Source organism: Pristiophorus japonicus, chromosome 2, assembly GCF_044704955.1.
Source record: "Pristiophorus japonicus isolate sPriJap1 chromosome 2, sPriJap1.hap1, whole genome shotgun sequence".
NCBI classification, from domain to species: Eukaryota; Metazoa; Chordata; class Chondrichthyes; family Pristiophoridae; genus Pristiophorus; species Pristiophorus japonicus.
In genome coordinates this window covers 284,774,567-284,795,474 of record NC_091978.1, presented here as the reverse complement: position 1 = coordinate 284,795,474, position 20,908 = coordinate 284,774,567, and the positions used below count along the sequence as shown (strand labels likewise).

General features: G+C 46.6%; 1 protein-coding gene across 9 annotated transcripts in view; it reads right to left on the bottom strand.

The window, feature by feature from the left end:
• Window positions 1–20,908, bottom strand: part of LOC139233945 (uncharacterized) — a 926,529-nt gene that overhangs the window by 549,473 nt on the left and 356,148 nt on the right. For 8 of the 9 annotated variants that reach the window (XR_011588246.1, XM_070864651.1, XM_070864643.1 and 5 more), the window contains one exon: window positions 6,619–6,748. Coding sequence is in view for 8 of the 9 variants with exons in the window: in XM_070864651.1 (XP_070720752.1) it covers window positions 6,619–6,748 (130 nt within the window). In the remaining variant the exon portion in view is untranslated. Of the gene's footprint in view, window positions 1–6,618; window positions 6,749–9,190; window positions 9,594–20,908 lie in introns of those variants that run through there. The other variant, XM_070864680.1, reaches the window with a different exon arrangement.

Here is a 20,908-nt window from a genome sequence, read left to right as displayed (position 1 = left end):
GCGTAGGGCTGTGGCTGAAGAAGTCGAAATGCATCTTCATGGCAATAGAAGTGGAGCTTTTGGGGAGAAAGATTGTGGCGGATGGCATTTGGCCCACAGACGCCAAGACAGAGGCTATCAGGAACGCGCCCAGGCCACAGAATGTCACGCAGCTGCGGTCGTTCCTGGGACTCCTCAACTATTTTGGTAACTTCCTACCGGGGTTAAGCACCCTCTTAGAGCCCCTACATGTGTTATTGCGTAAAGGTGAGAACTGGGTATGGGGAAAAAAACCAAGTAATTGCTTTTGAGAAAGCCAGAAACATTTTATGCTCCTACAAGCTGCTTGTATTGTATAACCCGTGTAAAAGACTTGTGCTAGCATGTGATGCGTCGTCGTACGGAGTCGGGTGTGTATTACAAGTTAACGTTGCGGGGAAGTTGCAACCTGTCGCCTATGCCTCCAGGAGCTTGTCTAAGGCCGAGAGGGCCTGCAGCATGATTGAGAAAGAGGCATTAGCGTGTGTGTCCGGGGCAAAGAAAATGCATCAGTCCCTGTTTGGCCTCAAATTTGAGCTGGAAACCGATCATAAGCCCCTCATATCCCTGTTCGCTGAAAACAAGGGGATAAATACCAATGCCTCAGCCCGCAAACAAAGGTGGGCACTCACGCTATCAGCGTATAACTATACCATCCGCCACAGGCCAGGCACCGAGAATTGTGCGGATGCTCTCAGTCAGCTACCACTGCCCACCACGGGGGTGGAAATGGCGCAGCCTGCAAACTTGTTGATGGTGACACAGCCTGCAGACTTGTTGATGGTCATGGAAGCATTTGAAAATGATAAATCACCTGTCACAGCCCGCCAGATTAGGACTTGGACCAGCTAAGATCCTCTGCTGTCCCTAGTAAAAAACTGTGTACTGCATGGGAGCTGGGCCAGCATCCCCGTTGAAATGCAAGAGCTAATCAAGCCGTTCCAGCGGCGAAAGGACGAGCTGTCCATTCAGGCAGACTGCCTGTTGTGGGGTAACCGCGTAGTGCTACCCAAAAAGGGCAGGGAGACGTTCATCTCGGATCTCCACAGCACACACCCAGGTATAGTAATGATGAAAGCGATAGCCAGATCCCACGTGTGGTGGCCCGGTATCGACTCTGACTTAGAGTCCTGTGTACAGCAATGCAGCGTGTGTGCTCAGTTGAGCAATGCGCCCGGAGAGGCACCAGTAAGTTTGTGGTCCTGGCCCTGCAGACCATGGTCGAGGATCCATCGACTATGCTGGCCCGTTTCTCAGTAAAATGTTCCTGGTGGTGGTGGATGCTTTTTCAAAATGGATTGAATGTGAAATAATGTCAGGAAGCACCGCCACCGCCACCATTGAAAGCCTGAGGGCCATGTTTGTCACCCACGACCTGCCTGACATACTGGTCAGTGACAATGGGCCATTTTCACCAGTGCCAAATTTAAAGAATTCATGACCCGCAATGGGATCAAACATGTCACCTCGGCCCCGTTTAAACCAGCCTCCAATGGGCAGGCAGAGCGGGCAGTACAAACAATCAAACAGAGCCTCAAACGAGCCACAGAAGGCTCACTCCAAACCCGCCTGTCCCGAGTACTGCTCAGCTACCGCACGAGACCCCACTCGCTCACAGGGGTGCCCCCGGCTGAGCTACTTTTGAAAATGACACTTAAAACCAGACTCTCGCTGGTTCACCCCAACCTGCATGATCAGGTAGAGAGCAGGCGGCAGCAACAAAATGTAAACGATGGTCGCGCCACTGTATCACGGGAAATTGATCTGAATGACCCTGTGTATGTGCTAAACTATGGACATGGTCCCAAGTGGATCGCGGGTATGGTGATAACTAAAGAAGGGAGTAGGGTGTTTGTAGTCAAACTAGACAATGGACAAATTTGCAGAAAGCACCTGGACCAAACGAGGCTGCGGTTTACAGACTGCCCTGAACAACCCACAGCAGACACCACCTTTTTCGAGCCCACAACACACACCCAAAGGATCAACGACACCACGCCGGACCAGGAAATCGAACCCATCATGCCCAACAACCCAGCAAGGCCAGGCTCACCCGGCAGCCCTGCAGGGCCAACAACACTGCCAGCCCAGCGAGGGCACAGCCAACACACCAGAACAGACATTTGTACCGAGGCGGTCCACCAGGGAAAGAAAGGCTCCCGACCGCCTCACCTTGTAAATAGTTTTCACTTTGATTTTGGGGGGAGTGATGTTGTGTATCTGTAAAGCATGCACTCCCATGTTCCGCCACCATGGAGCGCATCCCCTGAAGTCCCAAGGGATCACAGCATCCCTTGGGAGCACTGTATATAAGCCAGCCCCAAAGGCCTGTTACTCACTCTGGAGTGTCTTAATAAAGACTGAGGTCACTGTTACTTTAACCTCCCTGAATGCAGTCTCATCTGTGATGGGAACACAATAGTGTCCCCAGCACTTGAAAGCGTTCGATCGGCCAGAGTGCAGGTTTGAATCAGAGAGTGCAGAGCCTATTAACTGCACCATGGAGATGATGGCCCAGAGCCACATTCCACCTCAGGTAGCATATGCGGGCAACGGGACATACTGCGTCACGACAAGCGTGGACCAGTACCGGGTGCACCGCGACACTTGGTGTCCGGTCACCGACACGACTTTCTGCTTCAAACCCCACGTCGAAGTTCAAGTGGCCCAAGAGCGCATCCTTCCAATCCCAGAGCCATCCACGATACACATCACGGTGAACGACACAATCCATAATCTGCAGCCGTACATCACACAGTTCGGATATCAGATTTCTTTTCTGTCCGAACACCTCACAATGTTAATAGAAGCCGTTGAGTTCTCGCAGAAACATTATTTTACATTGGAACAGACAAAAGGGGAGGAAATTAAAGGGATAAATTACCCACCCTGGTGGGACATTGATTTGAATGTAGAAGTTCCTTCGTGGATCCAAATTTGCTCGCACACTCTTGTAATTGTACAGTTTCTCATTGTAATGTATTTGTTGCGGTTGTCTTGCAAAAGGCAAAGCAAGGCGCTACGAAGTTGGTGAGAGCCTTGGTTAAAGGTTGAACCTGAATGTTTTTCGCTGTAAATATGTTGTACGAATATTTACAGTAAAGTATAAAGGGTTGGTTGGAGGCCACGATGTGTTTTCACCAGTGGATTTTTGAAAGTCCAGAAGGATTCTTGAAATATCATAGGGGCAACTGTAACAATTTGGCGAAAACATACTTTTGGACTTAAGTTTTGGACATTGCTTGGACACATTTGCTGTTACTGCAGAGAAGCAGACAGCATGGACATGGGACAATCCAAACTTGTCCCACAGGAATATACATCATGGGGGCAGGCCCTTTGTCATGCAATCAGTGAGAGATCAAAGCAGATTGGTTGGTGCTCAGGACACAAAGAAAGCTATTCGACCACACAGACTCGTCGGAGCCTTAGCGAGGAAACAGCCAGTAACAAAGGAACAAGCCAAAGACATTGATTTTGCTCTTTCAGTTGTACTGCCTCAGGCGATAGGACAGTTGAACTTTTGGCGCGAGAAGCAGCATTTTGCAGGTATAAGAGTGGCAGTTTGCAGCCATCTCTCTCTCTCCCCTCTTCCATGCCTGCTTGCTTCGTTCAACACACAAGAACTGAGCACTCCATCTGGGACGGAGAGAAGAAACCACCATCTATGAGCAAAGAGAGCCTCGCTATTTCGACTGGGAAGCTGACCTTGAGACTGGACTTGAATACCACAGATTGGTACAGAACTAGAAGATACGCTTCATCAGGAGAAGCAGCGAGTAAGCCAGAGGAGAAATTGGTGAGCATTTATCCCAGCCCACGCATCTTTAAGACCACCGCATAGTGTGAAAGCATGTCGTGTGTCCCAGCCAAGCCTTAGGGGTTTTAGTGGGGAGGTTTTTGCAAGGATCGTAAACGTACGCACATTCTGTTGGACAGATTCTGGTGCACTTTTGGATTCGAGCAGGGGTGTTTTAGACGTGGGTACTTCGCATTAGGGGCCTGTTCAGACGGGCCAGGGTTGTGTGTTGTACTGTGTTTGTTTGTTTTACACTACCAGGGTGTGTTTTTACTGGGTGCAGGTGTGTGCTTTAACTCGAATAAAAGCATTGTGATGGTTGAGACCGAAAGATCCAGCTGTAACTGTATTTCTGTTCACCACTATAATTCCGGTGCCTAGAACTGTTGTGGGGTGGTTGGGGGTGGTGGTGATTCGAAACCACCAAGGGCAAAACCACTTATAAACACCATATGTACTTGTGGATTTACATATGCTGGCATTCAGGCCTACTGAGCATTGCTGAAGTACAGAAACCAATAATTCCCTTGCTATAGATATAAAGAATAATTAGCTCCCACCTTCTTAAATCAGCAACTTGTCAATTATATTCAATAACAGTGAATGTTGTAAAATTCCATAAAAAAGGATTTCAACAATATTCAGAGTTACTAAAATAACAATATATCATAAAAGGCTGAAATAAAAGGTACTATATCCCTTTTACTGCTGGTGAATTGTTTATATCGCTGCCCAATATTGGATATTGCTAATTCTGAATTTGTCTTATGCCTTGTTGTACATATCATTCTTATTTTCCTGTGAAATAATGCAAAATATATCAATATCCTGAAAAAATATGAATTTAAATATACCATTTTAAATAGGGCAAAAGAAAATTGTGTTTACAAACAAAGCTGCTGGCCGTGTGTTTTTTCAATGCAGCAACTCTCAATTTTAAAGTTGTCAACTCTTTTTCGTTGTCACTTGATGGAGAGATCCATGTTAACCTGAAAGCTAGCATGGACTTATCATTTGAGCCAGTTCATTCGAATATAGGTGTCTTTACATCACCAATATTCTGCATTTCAAAACCAAAATGTTCATGATTGTTCCTATTCCTGTGATTATACCAAACATACTGAGCCATTCTGCAATGGGGTAAGTTGCAGCAGCAATCAAAGCATCGGTAATTCAGCAAACTTCTGATCGTCTGTGATTTTAATGGGATGGAGCAATGATAATTAGGTTTCAACTGTTTTGGCGAGGTTCTTGGTGTAGCGGCACAGAAATCCCAGGAAATTAAGGTGTGGGGCAAGTCACTTACGGCATGATTTGGAAAGACTTTTGGGGGGCGAAATTGCCCGTTTTTATAGGCCCGTTTTTATAGCCCCGTTAGCGCTTCCGGGTGACACTTTTCGCCCAGGGGAGGGGAGACGCTACCACCTCCCGGGAAATTGCACGGGAATTTACGGACTTGCTGCCATGGCAGCGAAGTGCCCTGCGGTTGGCGTCCTGAGCCGCCGCACAACTGGCGATGATGTCATCACCGTGCGCACCGACCCACCACCGCCCCGCGCCAACCCCTTAATGCCACACGGGGGAAATTACCCCGCGGGCTATGAGGCTGGCGTGAGTGGATGCCAATGCCGGCCTTGCGGAATGCTAAGCTGGCTGACATCCGCACTCGGGGTGCTCCTTAAAGGGAAGGGCGTTAGTGCCCCATCTTTTTTTGTCTGCCAACATTTGGGTCGGCTCAACGATGGTATGGCGAGAAAGCAGGAATGGGGTACTGAAGTTGAATGTTCAGCCATGAACTCATTGAATGGCGGTGCAGGCTAGAAGGGCCGAATGGCCTACTCCTGCACCTATTTTCTATGTTTCTATGTTTCTATGTTTCTATGGTCGCCCTAGCGTGGTCCGGGCTGCCCGGAACTCCAGTTTGGGTGGCGGGCTGCAGTCCCGGTCGCACGCTGTCCTTGTGGCCAAGTGGAGTCCATCAGAGGCCACGCAGAGTGCGCAACAACCCTCCCCTTTAATCGAAGAGGAGGGGCGCTGAAGCATGTCAGCGCTACGCGGAGCATCAGCTGTAGCGCTTTCTTCAGCGCCCCAGTTACCGCCCCCATAGGAAGTGGAGCGTGCAAGATTGCGTTCCACTTCCTTTGAGGGGTGGTAAGGACAATTCCGTGGCAAGAGTGGGATTTTTGCGCCGGAGGCAGAAGGTTACCGTTCCCAATTGGGATGCAAAGCAATTTCACCCCATTGCATCGTAAAATTATATAAATGAGCCGTTGCAATCGCACAAGTCTGGAAAAAATTCTGGGCTACCTCGACACAAATGCTCTTTCCAGCAAGTCACTCGGTACTGATCAAAAGTGGGAAGCCTTTTTATCCTCACTAGCCCAGGACAACAAGGCCATTCATAGTGGTCCCCTGCCACCCCATCTGAAATCATCTTACAGCGCAGAACACAGATCAGTATCACCCCACGTGATGCAGTTACCAACAGGAACATTTTATTTGGCTCAAGGAAATAGGCTATGTAAAAATATGATACTTCACTCACACAGTTCCCCTCAAAAGACCGGGAGCAGCAACTTGCTGGGTGGTGCAGTGCAGTTCTAAACCCACATCCACATTTGTGAAAAATGCAGCACCCACAATGTTCATTCATAGTTGTGCTTTTATTTGTGCATGCATGGAATATGCATATGAAAAGGTAAAAGTGATTCTTTAACATTTTAATATATAATTGTAAAGCAATATTTCAAGACTAATCTCCTGCATCAATGAAATTACAGAATATCAAATATGTATCTTACCTTTTCTTTTGAAAAATGGATTCTGTGGACATTTCCGCTGTGATGATCCTTGGAGATGTAAGTTCCTCTCACAGAATGATCTAAAGCTCTCTATGGGTTTGCCATCAGTAGGATTGTATTGTTCAGTCAGCTGGTAAAATGCATCCAGATACTTTATGTTTTCTAAAGCAGAATAAATTCTGTCCTTCTGTAAATTCTAATATTATACTACAGGACGCCTTTTGCTCTTTACCTGACGTATTGTATATCTCAGAATATTCATGAGTAACAGTTCCTTGGTGTTGAACCAATCTATTAGTTAGCCTCGGTCAATTAAACTATATTATAATAAATACTATCTATATGACATTAAATGATTTGTGCATGTCATGCACTTCCTGTCAACATAACCTGCCTTCCTGTGTGCAATTGAAAATACTGGATGATGGTGTTTTAATCTCGTACAGAATTCCAGTGTTAGAACTGAGGGGTATTTGATACAATTTAAGAAGATTTTTGTCAAATGTTATTGCATTTCCAATAACTGACTTTGTATTTTAAACAGTCCACACTTTTAATTTTATAGCACTGGGGTATGCAAATTATTCAATTCCAGTTCTACCGCCATGTTACAGTAATTTAAAATAAACCAAGCATGTGGCAAGTGAGAAGATGGCATCAGTGACTTTTTGAAAGTTAAAATTTATTGATAAATAAGCAAAATGTTATCAAACTAGGACCGCATTATTATTAGATTAACCAGTTTATAGCAATAAAAATACTGAAAGCAGTAAACAATTAACTTTTTCTCGTGCATGTAGACAACAGTTACGATCATTGCTGATGATAAGAGACGAAGAATAAAGGATTAATTCAAAATAGAGTGGAGGAAGCTCACTTAGCCACAATTATGGCAGCTCCAGTGTATGCATTTCTTAAAGAGAAATGCTAACAATTAATCCGAGGTGATTTCACCTTTCACCATGGAACATGGCCGGTTCTGTTTCTATACGATGTTTGAATGAATGAATGAAGACTATTCAATTAAAATCTAGATTTAAACTGCATTACTGAAAATTTCACAAATTTAGCAACACACAGCTGCATGACCAGCGGGTCTGCTGGGGGCTGATCTTGCCAATCTTCTCCAACTCACCCTCCCAGTGGACTCTGTCAGCGGATCAGCTATCACCGCCCCTCTCCGCATCTCCCGCCAGAATGTACGTTCACTTGTGAACAAGGCCCTTGTCATCCATGAACTTATCGTGGATGATTGCATCAACATCATGGCCTTGACAGAAACCTGGCTCAGGGGTGATGACACATTCCCCCTAAATGAAGCCCTCCTGCCTGGCTATACCTTCCACCACCTTGGTCTGTCCCTCTACTCTTTTGGCACTTTCTCCTCCTTTGAGGATCTCACCTTGTTCCACTCCTCTCATCTCTCATTTTAAATCCTACAACAGAGAGTCAGGATAAATGGGTCATTTTCAGGTTGCCAAACTGAAACTAGTGAGATGCCACAGGGATCCGTGCTGGGGCCTCATCTATTTACAATCTATATTAATGACTTGGATAAAGGGACCGAGTGTAAAGTAGCCAAATTTGCTAATGATACAAAGGTAGTTGGGAAAGCAAGTTGTGAGGAGGATGCAAAGAATCTGCAATGGGATATAGATAAGCTAAGTGAGTGGACAAAAATTTGGCAGCTGAAGTATAATGTGGGAAAATATGAGTTTATCCACTTTGGTAGGAAAGATAAAAAAAGCAATTATTTACATGGGGAGAGATTACAAAATGCTGAGGTTCAGAGGGATCTGGGGGTCCTTGTACGTGAAACACAAAAAGTTAGCATGCAGGTACAGCAAGTAATTAAAAAGGCAAATGGAATGTTGGCCTTTATTACAAGGGGGATGGAGCATAAAAGTAGGAAAGTCCTGCTACAACTGTACAGGTCATTGGTGAGACCACACCTGGAGTACTGCGCACAGTTTTGGTCTCTTTATTTAAGGAAGGATATACTTGCATTGGAGGCAGTTCAGAGAAGGTTCACGAGGTTGATTCCTGAGATGAAGGGGTTGTCTTATGAAGAAAGGTTCAGCAGGTTGGGCCGACACTCATTGGAGTCTACAAGAATGAGAGGTGATCTTATTGAAGCGTGTAAGATTCTGAGGGGGCTTGACAGGGTAGATGCAGCGAGGATATTTCCCCTCGTGGGGGAATCTAGAACTAGGGGCCATAGTTTCAGAATAAGGGGTCACCCAAAAACCGAAATGAGGAGGAATTTCTTCTCTCAGAGGATCGTGAATCTTTGGAATTCTCTACCCCAGAGAGTGGTGGAGGCTGGGTTACTGAATATATTTTAGGTGGAGATAGACAGATTTTTGAATGATACAGGAGTTAAGGGTTATGGGGAGTTGAGTGAAGTTGTCACCACCCGGCAATCCCTGGCCCAAGACCGCTCAAAATGGAGAAGCATCCGCGAGGTCACCGAACATCGGGAGAACATGGAAGCCAAGCACGAACAGCGGAAGGAGCGCATAACAACCCAAGCACCCCACCCACCCGTCCCGCCAACCACCGTCTGCCTCACCTGTGACAGAGACTGTAGGTCCCGCATTGGTCACCTGAGAACTCATATTAGTATGGAAGCAAGTCACCCTTGACTCCGAGGGACTACCTAAAAAGAAGAAGGAGTTGAGGCCAAGATCAGATCAGCTATGATCTTATTGAATGGTGGAGCAAGCTCTAGGGGCCAAATGGCCTAATTCTGCTCCTATTTTTTATGTTCCTATGTTCTTATGTTCTCTACCACCCACTCAAGTACCATAAAAATGTTATCACCAATATATCTTCTCTGTTTTCCTCCCTATGCCTCTGCACCGAGCGTCTTCTCAACCTCGGTGATTTCAATACATCATGTTCTCTCTCATCTGAGTTCACTGCCCTCCTATCTTCCCTTAATTTCTCCCTCCATGTAAACTCCACAACCCATATTCACGGCCACCCCCTTCACCTTGCTCATGTGGGCTCGCTACTCCCATTGTGTCAATCACAGATAAAGCCATCTCTGCCCTCTTGCTTGTATCACTCTCCACCCACATCCCCCTTATGCCCCTGCCCTCCCCCAACCCTACTTACTTCTGTGTCCACCCCTGGAAAAAAAAACTCTTCCAACTTATTTGCAACTGCACTTACGAAGTCCTAACTGTCCAGCCTTTGGCTTTCCATTTACCATGACATTTCTGCAGTTACTGATCTGCTGAACCAGTCCTCACCACCAATGTCCCCTCTAATCATTAGAAAATGGTTTGGAAAATGGCTGAGCACCAGGAGACAACGAGTAGGGATTTTAGGTAGGTACTCAAATTGGCAGCATATGCCCCGCAAGGATCTGTGTTGGGGCCTCAACTATTCACAGTATTTATTAACGACTTAGATGATGGCATCGACAGTCATATATCCAAATTTGCCTATGACACAAAGATAGATGGCATTGTAGATGAAAGCATAAAATTACAAAAGGATATTGATAGATTAAGTGAATGGGCAAAACTGTGGCAAATGGATTTCTATGTAGACAAACGTGAGATCATCCACTTTGGACCCAAAAAGGACAGAACAGGGTATATTCTAAATGGTGAAAAGCTAAAAACAGTGGCAGTCCAAAGAGACTTGGTGGTCCAGGTACATAGATCATTAAAATATCATGAACAGGTAAAGAAAATAATGTTTTTTTAAATGGAATGCTGGCCTTTATATCGAGAGGACTAGAATACAAGGTGATAGAAGTTATACTGCAGCTATAACCCTGGCTAAACCACAACTGGAGTACTGTGCGCAGTTCTGAACATCACACCTTAAGAAGGATATAGTGGTCTTAGAGGGAGTGCAGCGTAAGTTTACCAGAATGATACCCAAGGGTTAAGTTATAAGGAGAGATTACACAAATTATGATTGTATTCCCTAGAATATAGAAGGTTAAGGTGTGATCTGATCGAAGTTTTTAAGACATTAAGGTGAACAGATAGGGTAGATAGACAGAAACTATTTCCGCTTGTTGGGAATTCTAGGACTAGGGGACATGGTTTAAAAATTAAGAGCCAGAACTTTCAGGAGTGAAATTAGGAAACACATCTACACACAAAGGGGTCAAGTTTCGCCTGAATTGCTCCTATTTTTTTGGAGCAACTAGTTTAGAATGGAGTATCTTAGAAATTGCAATTCTCGGCATTTAGTTTGCTTCAGTTCTAGTGAGTTAGAACAGTTTCATTTTAGAACAGATTTTTTTTTTCAAAAGAGGGCGTGTCCGGCCACTTACACCTGTTTTGCAAGTTTAGGCAGTGAAAACTTACTACAAACTAACTTAGAATGGAGTAAGTGTAGATTTTTGTACGCTCAGAAAAACCTTGCCTACACTTAGAAAATCAGGCGTAAGGAAGAGAGATGGCGGGGGGGGGGGGGTGTGGGGGGGGGCGGGGGGGAGAGGGAAGTTTACAATCATGAAACATATCACTTTTACAAATAAAGAGCCATCATCAATAATAAATGATCAATAAATCAACCAATAAATCAATCAAAAAAATTAAAAAATAAAAAACAAAAAAAAATAGTTAAAAAATCAATAAATAAAAAATTAAGTTTCTACTCACCGACTGCAGCACCGGGAGCCCTCCAACAGCGTGCTGGGATGCCCCCCCCCCCCCCCCCAGTGTGTCTCTCTCTCTCTGTCTCTGTCAGTGTCCCTCTCTCTTAGTCTGTCAGTGTCTCTCTCGCTCTCTGTCTGTCTGTCAGTGTCTCTCTTCTGTCTGTCAGTGTTTCTGACAGCGAGGGGTGGGGAAGAGGGAGAGAGGGAGGGAGGGGGAGAGAGAGGGATGGGGAGAGGGAGGGGGAGAGAGGGAGGGAGGGGGAAGGGGAAGGGGGAGAGAGGGAGGGAGGGGGGGAGAGAGGGAGGGAGAGGGCAAGATGCTGGGCAGGCGGGCCCCGCCGAAGACGTGGAGAGGGGCGGGGGAAGGGGAGTGGACCAGACCGGACCTGAAGGGGGGCTGGGGTGGGAGAGGCAGGCAGCGGAGCGGGACCTGAACAGGGAGGGGGGGGGAGTGTGTGAGAGAGCCGGACCGGGAGTGGGAGCTGGGGGGCGGGGCAGGCGGTGCAGGAGATAGCCGGACCGGGAGCAAAAGCTGGGGGGGGGGGGAGGGTGCGGGAAAGAGCCGAGCTGGAGGGGGGGGGGGGCGGGAGAGACCCGGAGGGAGCGGGAGCTGAACGGGGGGTGGGGGGAGAGCCGGAGCCGGAGCAGGAGCTCAAGGAGGGAGGTCCAGTCCTATCTTCGCCGCCCCAGTGAGCCCATTCGGCCAGGGCTACGGGCGGCGTGCTTCGGGCCCCTCCCACACAGCCTCGGGCGCATGGAGCTACTGCACATGTGCGCACACTGTAGCGCGCATGTGCAGAGGTCCCGGCGCTGTTTTCAGTGCCAGGACCTGGCTCCACCCCCCACAGCTTGTGCTGCACCGTGCCGAGGGCCTGGATCCACCTGAGGGAGTGGAGAATACCGAGGTAAGTTTTCAGCGTGGTTTTGAGCACGGAAATCAGGCAAGGCGCAGCCCGAAACTTGACCCCAAAGGGTGGTTGAAGTTTGGAACTCTCTTCCGCAAATGGCAATTGATGCTGGATCAATTGTTAATTTTAAATTTTAAATTAGTAGATTTTTGTTAACCAATGGTATTAAGGAATATGGGACAAAGGCGGGTGGGTATATGGAGTTCAGTCGCAGATCAGCCATGATCTCATGGAATGACAGAACAGGCTCGAGGGGCTGAATGGCCTACTTCTGTTCCTATGTTCCTAATTTGTTTTCTACTGAGCAGGACATGAACTCCTTTGAGCGTGACCTTTTTGTCCACGGGCAAATTGTGCAACAACAGCTTTTACACCAACAGCCTTTACAACTACAACAATTTTTACAACCACAACGACAGCAGCAACCACTAAAAAGCTTGTATACAGTAATGTCATATTGCCACCCCACTGTCTCAAATCATGAAATATTCAAAGAACCTCTTAAAACTCATGAAATTAGTTGGGTTTTTTGTTTATATATCTCATTAATAGCTTTATTTAATCTATAACAGGTCATACCCCTTACAAAAACAATATTACACATGTCCCAGGTTAGAATTTGTTCTGTCAGGTGTCCCATCAAAGTTAATCATAACATCTCGGGGACAGTGTCTATGTTCCCACTAAGCTGCGTGGGTGTGCAGCAAGCTTGGAGATGCTGTGCAGTAAACAAAGCAGGCCGTGCAGGCACTCACAACTTCTTCAGGCCCGCAGGGAGTGGGCTTCTACGTGCGAGAGAATACAACAGAACAAATGGGTTCGATTGGAATGTTGAATTTCGACTGGAATGAATGAAACATCGAAGAATCAGCAACTTAAATTGGGATTCCCATCACTATATTGATCTGAGAGAGAAAAGAGATATTAAGGTAAAGAAAGAAAGTAAGAAAAAGAACGATGGAATTCCTCCCTTGTTCTCTGTTTTTTACACCCGCTTATCAATGCTGGGTAAAAAAAATAACTGTAAATAACTGGGAGGAGTTAAAATGGGAGAGAAAATGCTGCCGAAACCTAGGATCGACTGAGGCCCCATCAAACCGCTTGTTTTACCGTCTCCTCACTAATGGGATTTCAATCAGTGAGCAATATTATTCACTGAGTTTCATTTTTTGTTAATTGAACCCAGATCTGTCACTGGGAGTTAATATCCGTGTTCTCACTGCTGAATAATGAAATTTTGAGTTTTCTAATATTTTCTGGACAGATTTCCTGCTGAAAGCTTACAATTTATCTGAAGCAAAACTGAAGAATGAAGGAAATGACATCTGTAATATTCGGGTTGTGAATTTCTTTTTAAATATTGCAGCTTTTTTTCACTTATTAAAAGTCACGTTCCTGTGTAAAAGTAACACAGTCCACAGCGGAACTGCACCAAAATTCATTCTACTCCTCCTTAATACTGAGAGGGTTCAATTCTTATTACGTATATCCTTTCAAACAATCCAGTGCTCCACATTAAAATATGTTGTCCATGCCATTTTGTAGTGTTTATTTCATTGAGCTTTGTATTTTGTTTAGTTATTAACAGTTAAAGGAAATTAATTGACCCTGAGATATTATTCTTGTTTCAAATTAGAACAAGCAAGGAGTTTTTGTGCACTGTAAGAAATTATTTTTTGATATGATTGTTACACAGATTGACGTTTGTAACCCGTTCATTTAACAAAAAATGAAAATCAATGAATAATATTGCGCACTGATTGAAATCCCATTCGTGAGGAGATGGTAAAACAGGCGGTTTGAGGGGGCCTCAGTCGACCCTGGGTTTCGGTAGCATTTTCTCTCCCTTTTTTGTTAACTCCTCCCAGTTATTTAGTTATGTTTATACCCAGCATTGATAAGCGGATGTAAAAAACAGAACTAGGGAAGAATTCCATAATTCTTTTTCTTCCTTCCTTTCTTTACTTTAATTTCTATTTTCTCTCTCTTTCAGATCAATATAGTGATAGGAATCCCAATTTAAGTTGCTGATTCCTCAGTGTTTCATCCATTCCAGTCAAAATTCAACATTCCAATCGAACCATTTTATTATTTCACAGTGTCACACGATGTGTTTTATTCTGTTGTATTCTCTCACACGGAGAAGCCCACTCTCTGCGGGCCTGACAACATTGCGAGCGCTTGTGCAGCCTGTTTTGTTTACTGCGCGGTAGCTCCAAGCATGCTGCGCGCTTGCGCACTCGCGCAGCTTAGCATGAACATAGCTCACCTCCACTTTTGATCCCCTCATCCCTATTAAAACCATTACTCTCTCTCACCGTGGTCGTTCCCCCTGGTATGGCCCTGATCTTCGCTCCTTTAAGTCCAAAGGGCGCAGACATGAATGGATATGGCGGACAACTGGTTTATCCATTTGTTAAGTTCAGAATAACTCCACGAGACTGTGTTGTAAGCTCAAACCATTGTGACCTTGGTCTCTTTAATATAACTCCAAAGTGAGGTAGCAGCGTGGTGGATTGCCTTTTATACCTGCTTGCTCCAGGGTACACAGGTGACCCATAGGTCTCCTACAGGTGTGCCCCCTAATGGCAAGTCTTACACACAGGTGAGGTTCACATACATAACATCACTTCCCCCCAAAGTCTTGAGTACAAGTTATTTACAGGTTGAGGCGATCTGGCGGTCTGCATTCCCTGATCGATCGCCTGAGTTGAAATCTTGGCATGGGTGAGTTGGTCGGATCATCGCTGCACAGCAGCGCGATTGGTCTGATCGGACTGTCGGGCAAGGTGGGTTCATCCTCGTGGTTTACAGTGAGGTCAGTTGCTGGTTGGGTGTGTGTTGATGGATCATAGATGGTAAGGTCGTCTTCAAACTGTTCTTCGTAGTCTGTGAATCGCAGTTTGGTCTGATCCAAGTGCTTTCTGCACGTTTGCCCATTCAACAATTTCACAACAAACACTCTATTCTCCTCCTTGGCTAAGAAAGTACCAGTAATCCACTTGGGACCGTGACCGTAATTTAGAACAAACACCGGATCATTGACTTCAATGTCATGTGAGGCCACCGTGTGATCATGGTACATGTTATTCCTGTGCCGCCGGGTTTCTACGTGATCACTGAGATCCGGGTGGACTAAGGAGAGCCTGGTTTTGAGTGCTCTCTTCATTAACAATTCTGCAGGGGGAACCCCGGTGAGCGAGTGGGGGCGCTTTGCTTGATTGTTTGGACTGCCCGTTCCATTTAGCCGTTGGATGCAGGCTTAAATGGGGCAGACCTGACATGCTTGATGCCATTGCGGGTCATGAACTCGTTGAATTCTGAGCTGGTGAAACATGGTCCATTGTCACTGACAAGGACGTCGGGCAAACCATGGGTGGCAAACATGGCCCTGAGGCTTTCAATGGTGACAGTGGACGTACATGATGACATTATTATACATTCAATCCATTTTGAGTAAGCGTCCACTGCTAATAGAAACATCTTCCCTAGAAAGGGGCCAGCGAAATCTACGTGGACCCTGGACCGCCGTTTGGAGGGCCATGACCACAGGCTCAGAGGGGCCTCCCTGGGGGTGTTGCTCAACTGTGAGCAAGTGTCACATTGGTATACGCATGACTCCAATTTGGAGTCAATGCTGGGCCACCAGATGTGTGACCTTGCGATAGCCTTCATCATGACTATGCCTGGGTAGGTACTGTCCCTGCCCTTTTTGGGTAAAATCACACGATTACCCCATAAGAGACAATCTGACTGGACTGACAGTTCATCCTTGCGTCGGTGAAAAGTATGAATTTCATTTTGCATTTCTCCGGGAAACCCCCGACCAGCTCCCATTGAGGATGCATCTTTTTACTAGTGATAGCAGGGGATCTTAGCTGGTCCAGGTCCTGATCTGGCGAGCCATGACGGATGACCCCTCGCTCTCAAAAGCATCCTTTACCAGAAGCAGGTCTGCAGGTTGTGCCATTTCCACCCCGGTGGTGGGCAATGACAGCCGCCTGAGGGCGCCAGCGCAGTTCTCAGTGCCTGGTCCGTGGCGGATTACATAGTCGTATGCAGACAATGTTAGTGCCCATCTCTGGATGCGGGACGAAGCATTGGTGTTGATACCTTTGCTTTCTGAGAGCAGTGAGGTAAGCGGCCTGTGGTCGGCTTCGAGCTCGAACCGGAGACCAGATAGATATTGGTGCATTTTCTTAACCCCGTATACACAAGCCAACGCTTCTTTCTCAACCATACTGTAGGCTCTTTCAGCCTTGGATAAACTTCTGGATGCATACACACTGGTTGCAGTTTACCTGACACATTTGCTTGCTGTAACACACAACCGACCCCATACAACGACGCATCATATGCTGGTACTAAGCGTTTACATGGGTCATACAATACAAGTAAAGTGTTCAAGCATAGCAGGTTTCCAGCCTTATTAAAGGCTGTCTCTTGAGATTTACCCCAAACCCAATCGTCACCCTTGCGTAGCAACAAATGCAAGGGCTCCAGCAAAGTGCTCAACCCCGGTAGAAAGTTACCAAAGTAGTTGAGGAGTCCCAGGAACGAACGCAGCTCCGTCACATTCTGTGGTATGGATGCATTCTTGATGGCCTTCGTCTTGGAGTCTGTGGTTCTGATGCCGTCCACCGCGATCTTTCTCCCCAGAAATTCGACCTCTGGCGCCAGGAAAACACACTTGGAGTGTTTCAGCCTGAGTCCCACTCTGTCCAGTCGCTTTAGAACCTCTTCCAGGTTGTGCAAGTGTTCGTTGGTGTTGCGACCAGTGATCAAGATGTCGTCTTGGAACACCACTGTGCATGGAACTGATTTCAGCAGGCTCTCCATGTTCCTCTGGAGGATGGCCGCCGCCGAGCGAATCCCAAAGGGCCATCTGTGGTACACGAACAGTCTGTGCGTGTTGATGCACGTCAACTTCTTTGATGGTTCAGCCAGCTCCTGTGTCATGTAAGCAGAGGTTAGGGCTAGCTTGGTGAATAACTTTCCTCCTGCTGGCATTGCAAATAAGTCCTCCGCTTTGGGTAGCAGGTAATGAGACTCAGTTGATCGTCACCTTGTAGTCCCCGCAGATTCTGATGGTCCCATCGCTCTTTAGTACCAGCACGATTGGACTGGCCCACTCGTTGAACTCGACTGGTGATATGATTTCTTCTCGTTGAAGTCTGTCCAGCACGATTTTGACTTTTTCTCGCATCATATATGGGACTGCTCAGGCCTTGTGATGAACGGGCCATGCCCCAGGAACAAGATGGATCTGCACTTTGGCGCCTGTGAAGTTGCCGATGCCTGGCTCAAATAATGCCGGGAATTTGTTTAGCACTTGGGCACACGGAGTATCATCCACCGAGGACAGTGCTTTGATGTCGTCCTTGTTCCACCGGATCTTGCCTAGTCAGCTCCTGCCAAACAGCGTTGGGCCATCGCCTAGTACAATCCATAGTGGTAAATCATGCACCATTCCGTCGTACGATACTTTCACTGCCGCACTGCCGATAACAGGTATGAGTTCTTTGGTGTAAATGCGCAGCGTAGTGTGAATTGGGCTCAGTTTTGGCCTCTGTGCCTTGTTACTCCACAGTTTCTCAAAAGTCTTCTGGCTCATAATGGAGACTGGAATGCCGTTAAGTTTGATTTTTAACATTATTGGAGAGCTATTGGTGATAAAGGTGTATACTCCATACACTTCCTCCTGTTGAGTTGCCTCTCCTGCTCGTTCAGCGTGATCCGCGCTGGATCGGTCGCTCTCTGCTGACTCTGCCATGTAGTGAGTCCGAGGTTGCTTGCACATTCGCTGGAGGTGCCCCATTGTTTCACAGCCCTTGCACACGTAGTGCTGGAATCGACATTGATGGGCTCTGTAACTGCCCCTGCAGCTCCAGCGTGGTGTAAATGAATTCACATTAGCACTCCCCAACGGCCTCTGAGTCACCCTAAGCCTGGCCTCTGCTGTCGTGTGGGCCCTACTATGTACAGTTCTGCCTGCTGAGGGCATTATTTTATGCACAATACTTGCCGGTGAGCTTCGATTCTGTGAAGATATCTGTTTTGTGTTGTCGCTCGTGGATGCAAAGGCCTAGGCCATCGTGATGGTCTTGCTCAGATCTAAGGATCGGCAGACAGTAGTTTGCGTAGGATGGCCTTGTGGCCAATTCCGAGCACGAAAAAGTCCTGCAACATTTCCCCCAAAGATCCTGCAAATTCATACTGTCCTGCAAGGCGTCTTAAGTCGGCAACAAAGCTCGCCACGTTCTGGCCCTCGGAGCGATGGTGCGTGTAAAAGCGATACCTGGCCAATAAGATGTTCTCCTTTGGCTGGAGGTGTACGCGAGCCAGCGCACACAGCTCTGTGTAAGTCTTATCCGTTGGTTTGTCTGAGACCAGTAGATCTTTGAGGAGGCCATATACCGATGACCCGAATGCGGTGAGGAGAATCGCCCTGCACTTGGTCTCCGTATCAGCCGTGTCCAGCTCGTTCGCTACAAAGTACTAGTCGAGACGCTCAATGAAGGCTTCCCAATCATCACCCTCAACAAATCTCACAAGAATACCAACGGTAGCCATTTCCGCGTGAAAGTTCATGATCTGTAACTCGTCGCCAGTTGTTAAGTTCAAAATAACTCCACGAGACTGTGTTGTAAGCTCAAACCATTGTGATCTTGGTCTCTTTAATATAACTCCAAAGTGAGGTAGCAGCGTGGTGGACTGCCTTTTATACCTGCTTGCTTCAGGGTACACAGGTGACCCATAGGTCTCCCACAGGTGTGCCCCATAGTGACAAGTCTTACACACAGGTGAGGTTCACATACATAACACCATTCACCGCCAGGTCTGGCTGGTCTACATGAAGCATTACCGGATCCTGCTTTCTGCCAAAACTGTCTCACTATTCCAGGAGCATTCTGCAATGTAAAGATAAACCCCGGCTTCTTTTCTCTACTGCAAATCGTCTTCTTAAACCTCTCTTCCCTGGCTCCTCCATCCTCAACTCCAACAAGAAGTGTGAGGAGCTCATGGACTTCTTTGTCTCTAAGATTGAGACCATCCAGTCAGCTGCCTCTGCCACTTCCATTCCTTCCCCTAGCCCATCAGGCCAAATTCCTCTAAAGATACCCCCTACCCTAGCCCTAAACTCATATCTTTCTCGTTTCTCTCTGATTTCCCCTCATGACCTCTCAGTGCTCACAGATTTGGTCTCCTTATTTAAGGAGGGATATACTTGCATTGGAGGCAGTTCAGAGAAGGTCAACGAGGTTGACTCCTGAGATGAAGGGGTTGTCTTATGAAGAAAGGTTGAGCATGTTGGGCCTATTACTCATTGGAGTTTAGAAGAATGAGAGGTGATCTTATTGAAACATATAAGATACTGAGGGGGCTTGACAAGGTAGATGCAGAGAGAATGTTTTCCCTCATAGGAGAATCTAGAACTAGGGAGCATAGTTTCAGAATACCATTTAAAACAGAGATGAGAAGCAATTCCTTCTCTCTGAGGGTCATGAATCTTTGGAATTCTCCAACCCAGGGAGCTGTGGAGGCAGGGACATTGAATATATTTAAGATGGAGATAGACAGATTTCTGAACAATAAGGGAGTCAAGGGTTATGGGGAGCGGGCAGGAAAGTGCAGTTGAGGCAGAGATCAGATCAGCCATGATCTAATTGAATGGCAGAGCAGGCTCAAGGGGCTAAATGGCCTACTTCTGCTCCTATTTCTATGTTCTTATGTTCACCTTGTCCATGAGACCTCTTTCCTGCTCCCTCAACCCTATTCCCACTAAACTTCCATTTCTGGCTCACGTGTTAGCTGATATTGTTAACGGTTCTTTCTCCTCAGCTATCGTCCCCCCTCTCCTTCAAATTTGCTGTTATCACCCCTCTCCTCAAAAAACAACCCTTGACCCCTCCGTCCTTGCAAACTACCGCACCATCTCTAACTTCCCTTTCCTCTCCAAAGTCCTTCAACGCGATGTTGCCTCCCAAATCTGTGCCCATTTTACCCGGAACTCCATGTTTGAATCCCTCCAATCAGGTTTCCGCCCCTAGCACACTACTGAAACGGCTCTTATCAAAGTCACAAATGACATCCTTTGTGACTGTGACAAAGTTAAACTATTTCTCCTTGTACTTTTTGACTTGTCTGTTGCCTTTGACACGGTTGACCACTCCATCCTTCTCCAATGCTTCTCCACTGTCGTCCAGCTGGGTGGGACTGCACTTGCCTGGTTCCATCTTATCTATCTAATCGTAGCCAGAAAATCACCTCCAACAGCTTCTCTTTCCGCACCTGCATCATTATCTCTGATGTCCCCCAACAATCTATCCTTGGCCCCCTCCCATTTCTCATCTACATGTTGCCCCTTGGCAACATCATCCGAAAACACAGCATCAATTTCCACATGTATGTTGACGACACCCAGCTTTACCTCACCACCACTTCTTTTGACCCCTCTATTGTCTCTAAATTGTCAGAAAGCATGTCCGACATGCAGTACTGGTTGAGCAGAAATTTTCTCCAACTAAATATTGGGAAGACCAAAGGCATTCTCTTCGGTCCCTGCCGCAAACTCCATTCCCTAGTCACTGACTCCATCCCTCTCCCTAGCATCTGTTGGAGGCAGACTGTTTGCAACTTTGGTGTCATATTTGACCCTGAAATGAGCTTCCGACCACATATCCGCACCATAACTAAGACCGCCTAATTCCATCTTCAGATCATCGCCCAACACCTCCCCGCCTCAACTCATCTG